The sequence below is a fragment of the Oryctolagus cuniculus genome, chromosome 7 (genome assembly GCF_051225735.1).
Source record: "Oryctolagus cuniculus isolate XC-2025 breed Fujian yellow rabbit chromosome 7, ASM5122573v1, whole genome shotgun sequence".
NCBI classification, from domain to species: domain Eukaryota; kingdom Metazoa; phylum Chordata; class Mammalia; order Lagomorpha; family Leporidae; genus Oryctolagus; species Oryctolagus cuniculus.
This window is the reverse complement of record NC_142873.1, coordinates 85,023,407-85,043,263: the sequence shown is the minus strand read 5'-3', so window position 1 is coordinate 85,043,263 and position 19,857 is coordinate 85,023,407. Positions and strand designations below refer to the sequence as shown.

The window sequence follows — 19,857 nt, the reverse complement described above, 5'->3', positions numbered from 1 at the left end:
TGCCATCCAAGCCTCGCGGACCAGCGGCACACCCAGCTGCTACAAGATGACCGAAGCCTGTTCTAATTTCATAGATATTGCAATTCTATTCTGTAATTACATGTTTTCTCGTTCAGGAGGTGGAAAAAAAAAAAAAAAGAGGAATCTTGGTTGTCTGCGCTCCCGGTTCTTTGATGTTGAAGGCAAACGCGCAGAGCGCTGGGACGCCCTCCATAGCAGTCCCTCCAGCCCGGCAGGCCCAAAGCGGGAGGAGCTCCCGGCACGCCCCGCGGCGGAGCCGCCGCGAGCCTCAAGGGGTCGCTGTTCCCGCGATAACTTCGGTAAAGGCTCCGCCCCGCGGCCGGCGCTTCGCTCGCTTCCTCCGACGGGGGCCCGGCCCCACAAGGCAGGGACGCCCGTCGGCCTGCAGCTTGGCCCCCGCGACCTGCGCGGACGTTGGCGGCCCCACTCCCGGCTGGACGCGCTCTACTTCCCGGCCGCCGCCGCCGCAGCCCGGGAGCGCAGCCTGTTCTGAAGCGCTGGTACTCGATCCTCGCCCCACCCTCCGCCTCCCCCTTCGCGGAAACGACAGCTGCGGCGGCGGCGGCGGCGGCGGCGGCGCTGGCGCCACCTCCCTCCACCTACCACGTCTGCCCCCGCCGCTCTCGCCCGGCGCCCCAGCCCGGCCTCGGCGCCACCGCCTCCCCGCTAGGTCAGCCGGCGGCTCCGCCCGGCTGCCTCCCGGGATGAACATCATGGACTTCAACGTGAAGAAGCTGGCGGCCGACGCAGGCACCTTCCTCAGTCGGGCCGTGCAGGTACCACAGTGGTTGGGGGCTGGGGGGGGTGGGGGTGGGAAAGGGTGGCGGCGTCCGAGGGGGGACCTGGGAGGGGCCCCCGAGCGCCCAGCCCGAGGAGGCGGCGGCCGCCCGGCGGCATTGCTGCGGCCGAGGCTCGGGCGATGGGCGCGGCCTGGTGCCCCTACGGTCCCGCTGGGCGTTTTCCTCCTCGCTGCTCTCCAACCGCCGCTCTGGGGCAGCGAGACGGGGTGGGGACGGGGCCTGAACCTCCCTCCCGCCCCTGGAGGACACCTTGAGTTCACCTCGGGTCGAGGCGCTGCCCTGGCCGCCCGGGTGAGCCCCTCCCGGGGCCGGCGGCGCCTGGCGAGCGCGGCGGGTACGAGCGCCGCAGACCATTGGGGCGCCACCCCCACGCTTTCCTTTCGCCTCTGGCCCTCCCTGCCGAATCCGAGAAGGGAGTTTCCTCTTCCAGCCCCTCAACCCAGAGAACTCTGCCAAGGCAGTTCCCTCCAGCCCTCTGTCTTCCTGAAAGGACTGTCCCTGGGCTTGGCAGCCCCCGGGGGAGGGAGGGGCGGAAATGCACATCGCCAGTTGGCGTCCAAACTTTGCCAGGGCCAAGAGACCCAGAGTTTGGGGTTCTCGTTGTGCAAACTCAGCTGGGGAGTAAGGAGAGGGGTGGGGGGAAGATTGACGTGGTGTCCGGAGCCGCAGTGGCATGCTTGATACACTTGAAGGGGAACTATAGACTGACTAGCTCTGGGAATGCTGCAATCAAGGACGTGTCAGTACCAGGGAGCTTAGCTTTCTACAGACGTCATCCGCATTGTGCTAAGTCAGTTACATCCAGGAACAGATGTAAATTTCACAACATGGTTGTAAACAATCTGCTGTTTAAGCTAATAACACAGTCACAGTAGCAGCAGCATTCTCTTTTGTAAAGAGAAAATGAAATTAATTTCTCACACGCATACTGAAATGTCAAACCTGTCCCATTGCTTTACTACATTCCTGTCTCCTTTACCTCAGTTTTGGCACAGTTGCTTCTAACATTGCACTGGTCTCACCAAAAGCATGCAAGAGCCAGAGCAAGGTAATAACTGCCTATGTTATGAAACACTTGTATGTATGTCAAGTAGTTTGCTGTTCATTTGACTAACTCCCTTCAGTCCTTTCCATAGCTTTGCCAGGTAGGTGTTACTAACCCCCTTTTATGTCTAAGGAAGCAGCCTCGGAGAGGTTCAGTAACTTGCCTAACTTGCACGGGTAGTAAACAACCGGTTGCCATCTGGCCTACTACTGCCAACTAATTTCTCTATCTGAATAAGCCGTTGCAAGTTTAAGATACATGGAAATAGAATGCTGTGGCCTAGAAAGACTTTAAATATAAGGTAGCATGATGTGTTTCAATAAAAGCAACAAATAACACTGAAGAAATGAGAAATTCCTCCTAGCTTTTGATTTCGAATTCCAAAATCTCTGTGATAATAAACTACCCATCTTAAGTCTTCTACCTCTTCTTCCCTAAAATATTAAGTATAATGTAAAGACATTGAACTTTTATAGTTAAAATACTTTCTTGATTTCAATCAGCCTGTTTCCAATAGTTCAAAAACATGGTGCAAGGGGAGTGAATGATAGAGGGTCTGAGATGAATTTTGATTTCTGAGACACTTAGAATTAACATTGCTGACAATAAAGGACTAGAGCCTTCCATATTTTTTGCTGTGGTGCCATTACCTGTGATTTTATATCCTTGGTGCAGATTTGACACTATACAATGCTTTATATGACCCATGCTACTTAAATAGGACACATTTCTGGAATTTAGTGTGATTTAAATTGTTGGTAGATAGAATTTTAAAAAGTAAATCTACCAAAGATCGCAAAGAGTATACCTCCTCAATTGAATCTTAATGATTCTTTCCATCTCTTTAGGGAAAAGTTTTTTCATTCTGTCCTAATCTGTTAGCTGTCAATTTTCTTTTTGGTCTTACATACTTAAGTGCCTAGTCCATCTCTTCCATCACTATTCTGGACACTGGTGATACAGCAGGAAATACAATCAGTAAAGGATCTTCCTTCCTAGAGCTTACATTCTGGCAGAAAATAAACTTGTAAATACATCAGATGATAGAGGAAAAAAAGCCAGAAGAATAAGGTAATAGGCAAAGTGGTGGTTGTTGCTATGTTGTGTAGCTAGGATGGTCAGGGCAAGGCTTTCTGATAGGATGAAATACAGAGAGACCTCAAACAAGTATAATAGAGTCTTCTTTCCTCTCCTCTCCTCCCCTCTCCTCTCCTCTCCCCTCCCCTCTCCTCTCCTCTCCCCTCCCCTCCCCTCCCCCTCCCTCTCCCCCTCCTCCTCCCCCTCCCCTCCCTCCCTCCCTCGCTCCCTCCCTTCCTTCCTTCCTTCCTTCCTTCCTTCCAGAAGCATTTGAGGGCAGAAGGAACAAGTGCAATGACTGAAGTTGCATAGGTACTGGGGCAACTGGTTAGGGAACTGTCGTCATATGGGACAGGTGAAAATATGACTTAGATGACAGTGGTAGAGGGGAGTTTCAAAATCTGTATTGGCTGTCAGATTGGCTCTCTGGTGTGAAAGACAAGTCAAGGATGACGCCAGGATTTTGACTTGAATCGTTTATAAAAAGGGAGAAATGTCTGGAGAAAGGGATTTCCTTAAACATGTCCCCCTTAAAAAAATTAAAATTTTTAAAAATTTATCTGAGAGGGCCAGCACCGTGGCTCACTTGGTTAATCCTCCACCTGCGGCACCAGCATACCATATGGGCCCCGGGTTCTAGTCCCGGCTGCTCCTCTTCCAGTCCAGCTCTCTACTGTGGCCCAGGAAGGCAGTGGAGGATGGCTCGAGTGCTTGGGTGCCTGCACCCGCGTGGGAGACCAGGAAAAGCACCTGGCTCCTGGCTTTGGATCGGCGCAATGCTGGCCGTAGCAGCCATTTGGGGGGTGAACCGACGGAAAAGAAGACCTTTCTCTCTGTCTCTCTCATTGTCTAACTCTGCCTGTCAAAAAATTAATTAATTAATTAATTTGTTTATTTATCTGAGAGACACCTACTGGTTCACTCTCCAAATGCCTATAGGGGCAGGCTGAAGCTAGTTAGCAGAAACTCAATCTAGGTTTTCCACATGAGTAGCAGAAACCCAATTTTTGGGGCCATCACTGCTGCCTTCCAAGATCTGAATTAATAGGAGGCTAGAATCAAGAGCCAACGCCAAGAAAGCCAAGAATCGAACAAGTCCAGTGACACTAGAGTAGGACACAAGCACCCTGACCACTAGGCTTAATGCCCACCACTAAATGTGTCTTTTTATATTAAGTCTGTAACTATGAGAGATACAACCTGAAGTATGTAAGTGTACTAAACTTGTGAATTTGCGTTAAAGTATTTCAGAGGAAAAAGGTAGAAGTAGTTGAAACAAGATCAGGACAGTGTCGATGGTTATTGAAACTGAGTTATGGGTTTTTAAGGTTTCATTATAACATTTTTATTATACTGCTATATTTTGGTATATGACATTTTCCATAATGCTTTTTAAAAATAAAACTTAAAAGTGCTTCCAAAATGTAACATGAAATTTGGAATTCTGGATAATAGGCAACAAAACACTGCTTTCTCTTTTCTGTAGTTAGTCAGTAACTGAGTTCCTACTCTGAATTGTGTTGACATCAGTATAATACCAAAGTACCAAGTTTCATGCTAAGAATAGTTTAAGAGCTATGACAGTAACTCTGAATAAGCGATTGGGACAGTAGGGAAGGCATTAAGCTTTTTTATTTCTAAATAATAATCTCCATTCAAAGCAAATTGTACATAAAGGAATAAGCCATCCTCTGGCTGGTCAATTTTATACATTTTCCATTTTACTTAAAAATTTTAAGTTAAAAAAATCGAAAGTGTTCTTTGCTTTAAAATCATCAAATTAGACTGTTAAAGCATGCTAGTATAAGTGAGTTTTATTATCACTCACACTTCTAAAATTCATTTGTAAACTTTGGTACTTTAAAATAAATGTTAAAGTAGAATGTATAAATGAATAAGGAGTATTCTTAAATTTATTTGGCTTATTACTTATTTTTAACTTCCTCAATATAATAGCTTCAAGTAATTTATCCTTGCCAAGATGTTATTTTACTAGTGTCTTAAAAGCCATTTATCTTAAAATCAGTCTTTTTAGTCTAGATTCCTGAGTATTAAACACTGGATTTTAATTAAATTTTTTTGATTTCCAAAATATAATATGATGTACTTTTCTGACTCTAGGCTTTTGTTCATAAAGTTAACTGGAGTGCCCTCTACATATTCTGTCCTTCCCTCAAGATATAGGTTCAAATTCATCTCAACTGTGAAGGCTTCTCAGGCCACAAGAGCTTGATGTACAATCCTATAAAATTTTTCTTCTAATGAACAATTATGCAAGGTCTCTGCAAGCTCTAAAATTCTGTGGCTATATGTTTTCACTTCTTTAAAAAAGATTGTGTGTCCTAAGGAATCAACCATATGTTTCCTGTTCCCCTATCACAACATCCAACATGCCTCATTTTAATTTTTGTCATTTTAGCCTAACAAGTTAGTTTCCATATGAAAAGTTTACTCTGTGAAGGGAAACAAGAATCATTTAGCATGTTAAATAATTTTGTAATCTTTGCTAGTATTTTTCTAACATTATATTTGCTGACCTTGAAGATATCTAATACCAGTCTAAAATGTTAAACTGTTCAACCTGTTTTTGTTGACTACCTGTTAGATAGATGCTTGGTGTTGCAGATACAAAGATGTATGATATCTAGTCCCTGCCTTTGTGGACTTCACAGTTTAGCCCCAAATTTGCCATTGTTAAATATCCTTTTTAGCAAATACCCACTTTGTAAATTACTCTTCCTTTCATTTGATAATGAATGAAGGAACAGGAGAGTTTATTTTTAATATTTATTTTATTTATTTGAAAGGCAGAGTTAGGGAGAGATTTCCCAAATGGCCGCAGTGGCCAGCGCTGGGCCAGACAAGAGCCAGGAGCTTCTTTCAGATCTCCACATGTGCTGCTTTCCCAAGCACATTAACAGGGAGCGGGATTGGAAGTGGAGCAGCCAAGACTCCAACCTGTGCACATAGTAGATGATGGCTATGCTATAGTGCAAATCCTAAGAGAGATTTTTAATTCAGAATTGATTCTAAAGCAAAACTTGACTCACTGTCTTTAATATAAGAGCATATATAGTTATCCCTTGCTATGAAGTGAATTGCTTCCAGAAATTTCCATGAATACCAAAACCTCAGGGTATTCACATCACTTAAAGTATCACAGTTATTTGCATATGTTTTATCTTCTCACCCTTCCATATACTTTAAATCTAGAGTAGTATCTAATACTGTCTAAATGCTGTGTAAATAGTTGTTATACCATATTGTTTATGGAACACTTACAGGAAAGTTTTATCTCTGCTCAGTACATTTGTAACCATTGTAGGCCTAACTACATAGTACATGATCTGAGATTGTTGGATATGAAGGGAAAAAAAAAAAAGATCAAGCTAATTTAGGAGAATGTTCAGTTTTTTGGTGTTTTCTATAACTGATTATTAAAGTTAAACTATGAAATTGTAAACATTTTTTTTAGAAAGTCTTTAAAATGTGGTCTTGAGGTTTATTCAGCAAGCATAATAGCTTGTCTAAGCTGGAAATACAAAGATGACTGTGGTGGTGCCATTGACAGGACCCTGTCAGGCCCTGGCTAGAATTCCATCTTGGCTAAACAGCTCACTCAAGCCCTTCCAAATTTGCACTTTCTTTATAAACTGTGATGACTTTACCATGCCTCTCAAACTCTGATAAATAAAAGGTCCCATTCAAAATCCATACATTTTCTCATTGTGCAAAAACTACTTTTAGTGTGGCTTAAAACTGTATTTACATCTTTTGGTAATATTGATGTTAATTCAGTAAACCACTAGGTAGAAGATAACTTGTTAACTTGATGTTAAAATTTATACTACATACTCTGTGAATGAGGTAATCAGAAAATCGACGTCCGGCGCCGCGGCTCAATAGGCTAATCCTCCGCCTAGCAGTGCCGGCACACCGGGTTCTAGTCCCAGTCAGGATGCAGGATTCTGTCCCGGTTGCCCCTCTTCCAGGCTAGCTCTGCTGTGGCCAGGGAGTGCAGTAGAGGATGGCCCAAGAACTTGGGCCCTGCACCCCATGGGAGACCAGGAGAAGCACCTGGCTCCTGCCATCGGATCAGTGCGGTGCGCAGGCCGCAGCGCGCCAGCTGTGCCAGCCATTGGAGGGTGAACCAACAGCAAAAGGAAGACCTTTCTCTGTCTCTCTCACTGTCCACTCTGCCTGTCAAAAAAAAAAAAAAAAAGGAAATCTACAAGTTTGTTTTGAATTCATCATAATTCTTGAAAGTATTTTAAGGTAATAACAAAGCTATAAATGATCTTAAACTCTTTCCTACCAAACCACACCCAGTCAATATGATACTGATTGCTGTATTCCTGTTTAAAATTATCAGACTTGTAGGTCAATTACTTAAATACTGTTAAGACAAAAACTTGAGTTTCAACACAATGTATTTGGAGCATAACTCCAGCATAGTGAAATGACAATAATGACAATCAAGATCTTAAATGGGCCACAGAAGGAAGTAATGCAGTGGGAACTAAACCAAATGATACATATTGAAATAATTATGTATGAGCTCAGAATAGTGGTTCTCAGTCTTGGCTGCACTTAAATTACCCAGGGAATCTTTAAAAATGCCAGTATATGTTGACTGCACCCCTGTCCAGTTAAATTAAAATTTTAGGGGTTGGATCTGACACTAGTGTTTTTGAAAGCTTCCCTAGGTAATTCAAAAGAGCATCTAAAATGGAGAACCAAAGGAGAGGAATCTACTTTATTAATATGTTATATTCAAAATTTGTGTTATATATTTTCCCCAAATAGTTTAGATTATTTTGAATATTACTCTAACCTGAAGAATTGGTGATTAGAGTTTCCATTTGATCACACACTCCCTTTTTACTTGTAGTTCTTTTTTCTTCCTAGTAAAACAGAATGTGGAATCCAGGGACCTTATTTCATACTGAAGACTATATGCCTGCCAGCGCCGTGGCTCAATAGGCTAATCCTCCGCCTTGCGGCGCCGGCACACCAGGTTCTAGTCCCGGTCAGGGCACCGGATTCTGTCCTGGTTGCCCCTCTTCCAGGCTAGCTCTCTGCTATGGCCCAGGTCCTTGGGCCCTGCACCCCATGGGAGACCAGGAAAAGCACCTGGCTCCTGGCTTCGGATCAGCGCGATGCGCCGGCCACAGCGCACCGGCAGCAGCGGCCATTGGAGGGTGAACCAGCGGCAAAGGAAGACCTTTCTCTCTGTCTCTCTCTCTCACTCTCCACTCTGCCTGTCAAAAAAAAAAAAAAAAGACTATATGCCTATTCTGTTGTAAAGTATTATAGTACCTGGTGTAATATGACTGACTCAAAGATAGTCCTTCCCTTAAAGCAAGGTTGAGAGAAAATACACAAAGAAGAAGGGATTAAACTATCTATTCTCATGCCATTTTGCTCTATTAAATTGAAAGACTATGAAAGAATTATACTACAACTATATTTGGGGAACACTGGGTTGGGTTTCTATGACTCACGTTCTAGCTTTCATTGTAGATTGTTTGCACAAAAGTTCTGTACTGCTACCTGTTCATTGAAATACATGCTTTAAATCAAGTATAGTTTCTCATGAACATCTATTAAGAGTCTACAAAGTCAGTAATAATTTTGGATTTGAAGATGTTGAAGACTAAATTTCTCATAGGTTAATGTTTAAGGTTTTGGTAACTAGAAAGGGATCTTTTTTCAAAAAAAGGAATAGGCCTTTGCTCTTTTGAAAAGGGTGCTGTTGTTAAAATTTTATGTTTGTGTTAAGGCAGTATTATTATCCTAACTTGATCATAAAATCCCTGAGGACAAAAAACACATTATAGGCTGATCTCCTTGTAGTAAAGATTATTGTATGTAATATATATAATAAGTATTGTATTTACATTTTCTCTGAACCGATTATTAAAATTACACTATGAATTTTATGAATAGCAACTATTTTCTAAGAAAAAGTCTTAAAAATATACTTTCAAGGAGTGGGTATTTGGCTTAGGCAGTGAAGGCACTGGTTGGGATGCTCATATCCCATTTCAGAGTGCCTGGGTTTGGGTCCCGGCTCTGCTTCTAATTCCAGCTTCCTGCTCATGCATACACTGGCACATGGCAGGAGTAATTGGATTCCCTGCCACCCATGTAGAAGTCATGGATTGAGTTCCTGACTCCTGCTTTAGCTGGAACTTGTTGGCATTTGAGGATTGAACCAGGCAGGGATGGTAGTTCCCTGACTGTGTGAGTGTGTTTGTCTGTCTCTCCCTTGCTCTTTCTGCCTTTCAAATAAATAACTCTTTAAAACAATACACTGCTGTTTATTTTTAAAAAGATAATATTAGAAATATTATTGTGTGCTTCCCCTGCACCCTTCTTAATTTAAGATAGGATTTAGGTTACCCTTAATGATGTGAATAATTATTAAATATGTAGGAAACAGAGATGGAGCCAGTGTGAAGAAAGACTCAGGGACAAGGAAACACAGAATACGTTGGAATAATGGTGATAAACGTAGAAAATATTAATTTCTCAAAGTCAAATATATACTAGAAAGATAGTATGGCATATTATATGACTGTAATACAAACAGATGTAAGATTGAATCCCAATACAGATACCTTAGGAAAAATGTTCAGTCACTCAACTGCAACTTATCATTGAAATTATGATTCTTGCCCATATTAAAAGATTCTTTTGAATATTTGAAATAAAACATAATTCTTACTATGTGGAATTTTAAAACATTTATTTAGCCATGCTATTGTTAAGAGGCTGGCGCTGTGGTATAGCTGGTAAAGCTGCCGCCTGCATGCCAGCATCTCATATGGGCACTGATTCGAGTCCCAGCTGCTCCACTTCGATCCAGCTCCCTGTTAATGTGCCTGGGAAAGCAGCAGCAAGTTGCCCACGTGCTTGGGCCATTGTACCTGTGTGGGAGATCCAGAAGAAGCTCCTGGCTTTGGATCAGCTCAATTCTGACCATTGCAGCCATTTGGGAAGTGAACCAACAGATAGAAGACTTCTCTATCTCTCTCTGCCTCTGCTTCTTCTGTAACTCTGCCTTTCATATAAATAAATAAATCTTTAAAAAAAAAAAAAAAGAATATAGAAGTGTGGGGCCGGTGCTGTAGCACAGTGAGTTAAAGCCCTAGTCTGCAGCGCTGGCATCCCCTATGGTCATCGGTTTGAGTCCCAGCTGCTCCTTTTCCCATCCAGCTCCCTGCTAATGCACCTGGGGAAGCAGCAGAGGATGGCCCAAGTGCTTGGGCCCTTGCAGCCACATGAGAGACCTGGAAGAAGCTCTTGGCTCCTACTTTCAGCCTGGCCCAGCCCTGGTCATTGCAGCCATTTGGGGAGTGAACCAGCAGATTGGAAGACCTGTCTCTACCTCTCTCTGTAACTCTGCCTTTCAAATAAATAAGTCTTTTTAAAAATAAATAAATAAAGATATAAGAAAAACATGAAATTCTTGAAAAAAAAAACTTTTTAAGAAATTAGCAGGTAAAACAATCACATAATGTACTAAAGGATAAAGCATAGATATACATAGAGTGAAGTATACTAATTGTTTTCAGTCTTAGAAAATGTAGATAAGCATGAGGTAAGATTTATTACTGGTACTTAAGTACATAGTTTATATGAACCCTCCCTTAGAATTGCTATTTTCTGAAGAGTTATTCTGCAGTTAGACTATCTCACTGATTTGTAAGGTTTCCTTATATTATTGTTTATTTTTGTCCTTCTGAACTAGAATAATAAACTACTCTTGTTTGTTTGTAGAATCTTATTTTGTAAATCAGTTTACATATTTCTTTGTTTCTTCCTCAGACTGGATGCAAATATTCATTACTATATTATACTTGTACTTCTATCTTTTTTTACTAAAAAAAAAAAAAGTGTACTTAATGAGATAACTGCAAGGTAGTACCATTAAGGACCAGCACTGTGGCACAGTGGGTTAAAGCCCTAGCCTGCAGCACCAGCAACACATGTAAGCACTGCTTTGAGTCCTGCCTATTCCACCTCCTATCCAGCTCTCTGCTAATGCATCTGGGAAAGCAGCAGAGGACAGCCCAGTTCCTTGGGCTCCGGCATTCACATGGGAGACCCAGAAGAAGCTCCTGGCTTCAGATCAGCTCAGCCCCAGCTAAATGAGGAGTGAACCAGGGTAGAAGGCACCTTTCCTACCCTCCCCATCTCTCTCTCTCTAGAACTCCATCTTTCAAATAAATCTTTAAAAAAAAAAAAAAAAAAAAGGTAGTACCATGATAGTCAACAAATAAAATATTAAATATGGGCCGGCGCCATGGCTCACTAGGTTAATCCTCCGCCTGTGGCACCAGCAACCCAGGTTCTAGTCCCAGTTGCTGCTCTTCCAGTCCAGCTCTCTGCTGTGGCCCGGGAGGGCACTGGAGGATGGCCCTTGGGCCCTGCACCCGCATTGAGAGCCCCTGGCTCCTGGCTTTGGATTGGTGCAGTGCGCATGCTGTAGCAGCCATTTGGTGGGTAAACTAACAGAAGGAAGACCTTTCTCTCTCTTTCTCTCACTGTCTAAATCTGCCTGTCAAAAAAAAAAAAAAATTGGTTGCTGCTTAGCTTCTAAAAAATATATATATATTAAATATGTAAACAAGCCTTTTGACCTGAAGATGGAAACATTTTATTTTCCAAATAATTAATTTTCTGATTGTTTGTTCTCTATAATACTATCAGGAGAAAACTTGCCCTAAATCCTAACTTGTGTCAGATAAATTCAGTGACTGTTTCTTTAATCACTATTTTAAAACTTTTTTTTGAAAAATTTATTTATTGAAAGAGTTACAGAGAGAAGGAGAGACAGAAATCTTCCATCCACTGGTTTACTCCCCAGATGTCTACAACAGCTGGGATTGGGCCAGGCCAAAGCCAGGAGCTTCATCCAGGTCTCCCAGTGGGTTGGGCCATCTTCCACTACTTTACCCAGGCCATTAGCAGAGAGCTGAATTGGAAGTGGAGTAATAGGAACTCAAACCGGCACCCATATGGGATGTTGGTGTCATAGGAAGTGGATTTACCCACTAAGCTACAATGCCAGCCTCATTTAAAAAACTTTTTAGAAAATTCCAGGCTGTTCCTTTAATTCCAGTGTGTTTTTTGAACATCTAATAGGTAAAGCTTTTTAATTTTTATTTTTGTTTGAGAAGCAGAGTTACAGAACTTTGATCTACTGGTCTCCCCAAATGCTGAGTTCCTGGGAACTCAATCCAAGTCTCCCACATGGGTGGCAGGTACCCATCTACTTGTACCATTATCTGGTGCCTACCAGAGTACATGTTAGAAGGAAGCTGGAATTGGGAGCAGAATTGGGACTCAGAACTCAGGCACTCCAATGTGGGTGCCAGTTTCCTAACTGATGTCTTAACTGCTAAGCCAAACACTGCACCCTGTTAGATAACATTTTATGTTCTGAAAAAAATAGTCCTGTAGGTTTATACTGCTTAGATAATACTCAATTATTTCTCCTATAACAGAGACCATGTCTTCTAGTTTTCAGAAAAATGCCTAAAAACTGAACTCATAAATACTGATTTTTAATATCGCTGATCTTTTAATCTTACTTGTTCTTTGTTATTAAATATAAATTAAGGCTTTCTAGAAAATAATTAATATTGATACTTCATATACTAAAAGGTGATGCTAAGGATCCTATAGAAATAATGCAACTGGAAATAAATCATCAGAGGACTATATATTCTACCCTTAAATCTTTACATAGATAATTTCTTTCTTTTCAGCCTCAGGCTATTTCTTTTTGTTTTTTTTTTTTTTGTTTGTTTTTTGACAGGCAGAGTTAGTGAGAGAGAGAGAGAGACAGAGAAAAAGGTCTTCCTTCCGTTGGTTCATCCCCCAAATGGCCGCTGCGGCGGCGCACTGCGCCAATCCAAATTCAGGAGCCAGGTGCTTCCTCCTGGTCTCCCAAGCGGGTGCAGGGCCCAAGCACTTGGGCCATCCTCCACTGCCTGCCTGGGCCACAGCAGAGAGCTGGATTGGAAGAGGAGCAACTGGGATAGAATCCGGTGTGCCGGCACCGCAGGTGGAGGATTAGCCAAGTGAGCCGCAGCGCTGCCTCTCAGGCTATTTCTTAATTGCTCAGAGATGCTATTTCTCTGATCGTTCCCATCTCATACTCTTCTAAGCCCGGGTCTCCCATCCCTTGCCCATTGAAGCCTTCCCTAATTTCTTTTGCTCCCCCCCAAAATGAATACTTAGTAATAATTTTTTTTGACAGGCAGAGTTAGAGAGAGAGAGAGACAGAGAAAAGGTCTTCCTTCTGTTGGTTCACCCCCCAAATGGCTGCAACAGCCAGCACACTGCACCAATCCGAAGCCAGGAGCCAGGTGCTTCCTCCTGGTCTCCCATGCAGGTGGAGGGCCCACGGACTTGGGCCATCCTCTAGTGCCCTCCCGGGCCACAGCAGAGAGCTGGACTGGAAGAGGAGCAACTGGGACAGAATCCGGCGCCCCGACCGGGACTAGAACCCGGGGTGTGGGCGCCGCAGGCGGAGGATCAGCCTAGTGAGCGGCGGCGCCAGCCAATTCTTCGTAATATTTAAACTCATTATGTCACTCAAGAAAAAGAAGTACCACCTATGTTGAGTCACTCCCCACAATCTTGATGTCTTTGTCATCAGCTTGTTTATTGTCCTCCTTGTTAAAATGTTATTAGCTTCCTAAGAGCAAAGACCTTATCTGCTTTGTTGGCTGCAGAAACCCATGTGCTTAGAACAGTGCCTGGCATCTGTGTAGATGCTAATAAATATTTGTTGAAGGAATGAATGAAATGAACAAATAGCTATACTTATAAAAGGGGAATTTAAAAAAAAGATGTATTTATTTATTTGAAAGGCAGAGAGAGGGAGAGAAAGAGAGCTGAGAGTTTCCATCCACTGGTACACTCCCCAAATGGCCACAATGGCCAGAGCTGGACTGATCTAAAACCAGGAGCCAGGAGCTTCTTCTGGGCCTTCCACAAGGATGCAAGGGCCCAAGGAGTTGGGCCATCTTCCACTTTTTTCTAAAAGGGGAATTTATGCTTGTGTTTCCAATTTTTTTTAAAGATTTATTTATTTGAAAGTGTTGGAGAAGGAGAGAGATCTTCCATCCACTGGTTCACTTCTCAGATGGCCACAACAGCCAGGACTGGGCCAGGCGGAGGACAGGAGTTTAATTTCAGGTCTCCCACATGGGTGGCAGGGATCCAGTCACTTGGGCCATCTTCTCCTTTTTGCAGGCCATTAACAAGAAGCTAGATCAGAAATGGAGCAGCCTATATGGGATGCTGGTGTCACAGGCGGTGGCTTAACCCTCTACATGACAGCACTGACCCCTGTGATTCTGATTTTTAAAGTGCAAAAAATTTTTCTTAAATCATCATTTTGAATTGATATTAACCTGGTTGTAGTCTCTTTTTTTCCCTTTCTACTGGTTGCTTTGTATGGAAGATTTTCTGTCTGACTGTTGGTGGTCTGATCTATATAGGAAGTCTATGCTTACACCTTTTTTTTTCCTTTTTTTTTTTAATTTATTTGACAGGTAGAGTTATGGACAGTGAGAGAGAGAGAGAAAGGTCTTCTTCCTTCCATTGGTTCACCCCCCAAAATGGCCGCTATGGCCGGCGCTGCGCTGATCCCAAGCCAGGAGCCAGGTGCTTCTTCCTGGTGTCCCATGCGAGTGCAGGGGCCCAAGCACCTGGGCCATCCTCCACTGCTTTCCCAGGCCACAGCAGAGAGCTGGACTGGAAGAGGAGCAACCGGGACTAGAACCCGGGGTCCATATGGGATGCCGGCGCCACAGGCGGAGGATTAACCAAATGAACCACAGCGCCGGCCCCTATGCTTACATCTTGTTCTCTTTTGAGAATGAGGTTGCATAGTTTATCCAGCTGACCATAGGCTCAGGGTTTGCTTTCATAAAGTTAAGGCAGTCCTCAGACTTGGGCAATAAGTTGTAACTGCAATTCTCAATTCACTTTGTATATCAGGGCTTGGGTACAGAGCAGTCTCAAAAACAAGTAAGGCTTTATAGCAGCCATTTAAACCATTGTTTCTAGCCCCTGAACAGGATCTTCAGTGGGAATTTTAACCAGAAGTCTTATGAATAAAATTTTAGAGAATCCTTTAGCTAAAAAGTAATAATAACCAACTAAAACTATTAGACCAAGAAAAAATGCTGAAATAAATCTCAGAAAAGAGATTGGCAGAAAAGATTTTTTGAGGAATGGGGAGAAAAGACAAGATGAACGCAATTTTGTTAACTGGGAGTTAGTCATGAGTAACCATAGAATTAGTGCTCATGGGATACTTTTGGATGGACAAAGCCATATATTCCAAAGAAAAATTATAGTGATCAACAGTCTGAGTCATGGTCTCCTCTGTTTAATTAAAAGTATCCAGAGGCTCAATAAGATTTGCACAGAAATATTTTTTACCTCCTTATTATTGCATCTACAATGCTGCCTTTCTTAATAGCAACACTGTCAATAGATTAAAAATTGATATATAGAGTATACATTATACTGCATTTTATGGTCTTTAAAAGACACCTCCAAGGTACAAATAGGGGTGTGTTTCAAAGGTTTATAAATAAACTGCAAGAGCATATCCCAGAACATCCCATAAAAATCTGACTAGATGTGAGGAAAGTGCCCATATAAATACACAATTCACAATAAACATAAACAGCCTTTTTTAAGCTTAAATAATTAGTAGGCACTGAACAAAATTATTTAAGTTACACAGTCTTAATCTTTAAAACATTATAAAATATGTATTGTCTTTCTTTAACAATACTGAAGAAAAAATACTCAAAAACTTGCTCAGATCAAATAGTTGGCAATGTAGTCAGGACTCAGATCTAACTGACAAAATTCTTACTCCTCACCATTATTCTTGCTGCCTTTAATTGTAAGAAATATTTATAAACCAAGCACTTAGCTGCATTTTCTACAGAATTCACTCACACATTATACATTTTAGCAGAACTAAGAATATGTGATAACTGTAATATATATTAAGTCGTCATAAATGCCACAAAACTTATGGATAAACAACTACTACTATAGGGGCAAAAGGGGGGGAGGCATTCATAGGCACTGGCTAAAAAATAAAGCCAAAGCACAATTGTTTATATGTTTAGGATTATTTGGACTTGAGTTTGTTTTTTACCTATTGATAAAATTTCCTAAAATTTATTTGAGGTATATTTCAACTTTTTTTTTATATATATATGTAACAGTTCACAGAAGAAAAGCTGGGCCAGGCAGAGAAGACAGAATTGGATGCTCACTTAGAGAACCTCCTTAGCAAAGCTGAATGTACCAAAATATGGACAGAAAAAATAATGAAACAAACAGAAGTATTATTGCAGCCAAATCCAAGTAAGAAAGTTTACCTTCTATCTGCCTTAAATACTATTAGTGTTTATTTTATTGTTAAAATGTTTTGATAACTGAAAATAGAATTTTGAGTGTGGCTTCAGAGTCTATGGTTATTATTTTATGTACTTTTGTGAAGAGATAATAAACACTTCTGTGTATCCTGTAGCAAATTTACAAATAAAGTTTTCAGGTCTGTAGAATCCTCCTAAACTTCAATTTCAGGCAACAGCTTTGGATTTTAAGAGTTATGTTGGAAGTGTTAATTGTTAAATTAACAACAGAAGTCACTGTCCCTAATGAGTTGTACTATGAGAATTACCAGCAAAACTTATTCTCAAACAGTACTTTATATGTTGTGTTTGGGGGTGAGTGCAAACTGTTGAAATCTTTACTTAGTATAGAGTTGGTCTTGTGTATATAAAGTTAATTAAAATGAATCTTAATGAAGAATGGGATGGAAGAGGGAGTAGGAGGTGTGGGATGGGAGTGGGGGTAGTAGGGTGGGTATGGGGGGGAAAGCCACTATATTCTTAAAGTTGTATCTATGAAATTTGCATTCACTGAATAAAAGCTTTAAATAAAAAATAGAGTTATGTTGAGTGAGGAGTAGGGGACAGGTGTTGGATGCAGTGGTTAAAGTCACTGCTTGTTATATCCACATCTCATATTACAATGTCTGGTTTGAGTCCCACTTCTCCACTTCTGATCCAGCTTGCTGCTAATAGGCAGCAGGTGCTCTAGTGTTTGGGTCTTTGCCACACATGGGAGACCTGGATTGAGTGCCGCACTCCTAGATTCTGCCTGACCCAGGCCTCGGCTGTTGCAGTTACTTGAGTAAACCAGTAGATTGAAGAGCTCTCTCTCTTTCTCTCTCTCTCTCTCTCTCTCTTTTTTTTTTTTTTTTTTCCTCTCTTCTTTAAAGATGTATTTAGAAAGGCCAAGTTACAAAAAAAGAAGAGAGACAGAGATCTTGATCTGCTGGTTCACTTCCTAAATGGCCGAGGCTGGGCCAGGCCAGAGCCAGGAGCCAAGAGCTTCCAGGTCTTCCATATGTGAGTGGCAAGAGTCCAAGGACTTGGGCCATCTTCCACTGCTTTCCCAGGCACATTAGCAGGCGAGGCTGGATTGATTGGAAGTGGAGCAGTGGTGACTCCAACCGGCACCCATATGAGATGCCAGCACTGCAGCAGCAGTTTAACTTGCTGTGCCACGACACTGGCCCCAGGACTTTCAAATAAATAAATATATATTTAAAGAGTTAAAAGAGGCAGTGATAATTAAAACATTTTTCTTTTTCATCTAAGGAACAGTTGTCCCTACATAATAAAGGGAACATTAAATAGAAACTTAAACGATTACTTTTTTCGGCTTGTTTATGTTAAGTTTTATATTTTCACATAAGTTAACTCTATTTGATTTTCAGACAACCATGGGTTTTTCAGGTCTCTCAATTCAGCAGCCTTGAAAATTAGTGCATAATAATTATTTATTCAATGATATTCACGAGTTAGCCTCTTGTCCAATGTGACAAAGCTAATTAGTGGAACTTGGACTAGAACCAGGTATATTAACGTCCAGTCTTCACTGTGAGCTTTATATATCAAAGCTGAAGAACAAAGTCACCGCTGCTTGCCTTCCTTTCTTTTTCCCCAGTGTTATTGTGACCGTGTTGTGAAATGTCATTAGACTTACTTTTAGATACTAACTTAAAGTACTATAAGAAATACTGGTAATTCTGTCACTTTAGTTAAATTTTAGTGATTCCTGAATTATGTCTTTAATATGTAATTTAGGAATACAAGTATGGCCCATTGTCTTAGGATACCATGTAGTATTTCTTATTTATTTAAAACCATATAAATCATATACCATGGCACTTTGAAAAAGTGAGAGACATTTTTCCTCTTGCTCTTTACATACAAGGAGACTTCTAAAAGTTTATGGCAAAACAGAATTATAAGTCTGTTTGGGTACAAAAAAAATTTTAAAGCCATGCACAAGATTTTCACAATATCCATTTTCCTTGAACTTTTTGAAGACTCTCTGTGTAAGTCTAGTCTAGAGTATGTTTTTCTGATTGGCCAATAAGTTCATACACAGCTGGTAAAAAAGAAAACATAGTATAACACCCCATATCACCATTCATTTTGGGTCATAAAGTAATACAGAATTGTTTTACTCTGGCTTATAAAGTTACACAGATTTTGAGCAATCATACCCAACTCCTCTTTGTCAACCATCTTGGCATGACCTTCTCCTTCCACTACACTGTGAGCCCTGTTATTTTTCACGCATGATTTTTAGAGACTACAGTTAAAAATATATATTGCATTATAGGCAGAATTGCCTGCCTATTTTAAGATTTTTTTGGCCTGTTGAAATGATACTTTGATGTATTAAGGTACCAAGTGTTTTATTAACAGAATTAAATCTACATAGATTTCAACTGTAAACTTTTTTTTAAATTTATTTTTATTTCTTTAAAAGCAAGGAGAGAGTACTGATTCATTCTCCCAGATGCCTGCAACAACAAAGAGTTGGGCCAGCTTGAAGCCAGCCCAGAACTTAATCTGGGTCTTCCACATGGGTGGCAGAAACCCAAGTACTTAAGCTATCATGCAGTACCTCCCAAGGTACACGTTAGCAGGGAGTTGGAATTGGAAACAAAGTGGATACTTGAACCTGGGTACTCCATTATGGGATGTAGACATCATAATCAGTGTACCAACTACTCATCCCAACTGTACACCTTTGACCAGATAGGTATAAAAGCAATCGAAGCTAAGAATCACTCCAGTCAGAAACTGAAATTCCAAAATTTAGTTAGCATCCTCTGATTGGTTATCTTTTGAAAAGGCTCATTTTGATTTTAACTAAAGTAAAGGCTTTTAAATTCCTGCCTAAAAACCCTTTTTATAACTGGAATCTACCACAAAAATTATTATTATTCTGTTATGTATTATAATTACCCTTTTGCCAATTCCTGAACTGTTTCTGTTACTAGTACTGCTGGGTTTTGAAATTTTCAGTGTACTGTGTGAAATTTATGTAGGAATCTATGTGAAGTGCTTAAAAGAAACCAGTTTGGCTTAGGTTCTTACCAGATTGTGATTTTAACTTATACTTAATCATTGCTGCTGGAAACTTCAGTTATTTTCTCATTTTTCTCAACGTACCTCCCTTTTTGGCAGTGATGTAAATATGAATTTCTTTTCTGTTAAATATTACAATAAGCAAAGCACGTACTGATGCTAAAGGTGTCAGATGTGGTGACCCTTTGGTTTTTGTAGGTCTTTTAATTCCCTATTTTCCTAGCTGGAGGTCTTTGATTTTGAAATTTGAAGTCTATTCAAAGTTTAAACATTAGAATTCAAAATGCTAAAATAGGGGAAAAGACAACTCCAGTACATAATAGCTGAATTATCATCAATCTTCTGGAACATTAAAATCCCATAGAATACTCAGAGAGTAGCTTTATTTCTTACATAGGTTTTG

General features: G+C 41.2%; 1 protein-coding gene across 5 annotated transcripts in view; it reads left to right on the top strand.

Moving 5' to 3' along the window:
* The first annotated feature begins 289 nt into the window (after window positions 1-289).
* The window catches only part of SH3GLB1 (SH3 domain containing GRB2 like, endophilin B1), a 44,015-nt gene continuing 24,447 nt past the window's right edge, over window positions 290-19,857 (top strand). For 4 of the 5 annotated variants that reach the window (XM_051857528.3, XM_008264944.5, XM_008264943.5 and 1 more), the window contains exons 1-2: window positions 300-797; window positions 16,221-16,362. In XM_051857528.3, coding sequence (XP_051713488.2) covers window positions 726-797; window positions 16,221-16,362 — 214 coding nt within the window. In that variant the 5' untranslated portion in view covers window positions 300-725. Of the gene's footprint in view, window positions 798-16,220; window positions 16,363-19,857 lie in introns of all 5 variants that reach the window. The other variant, XM_002715522.6, reaches the window with a different exon arrangement.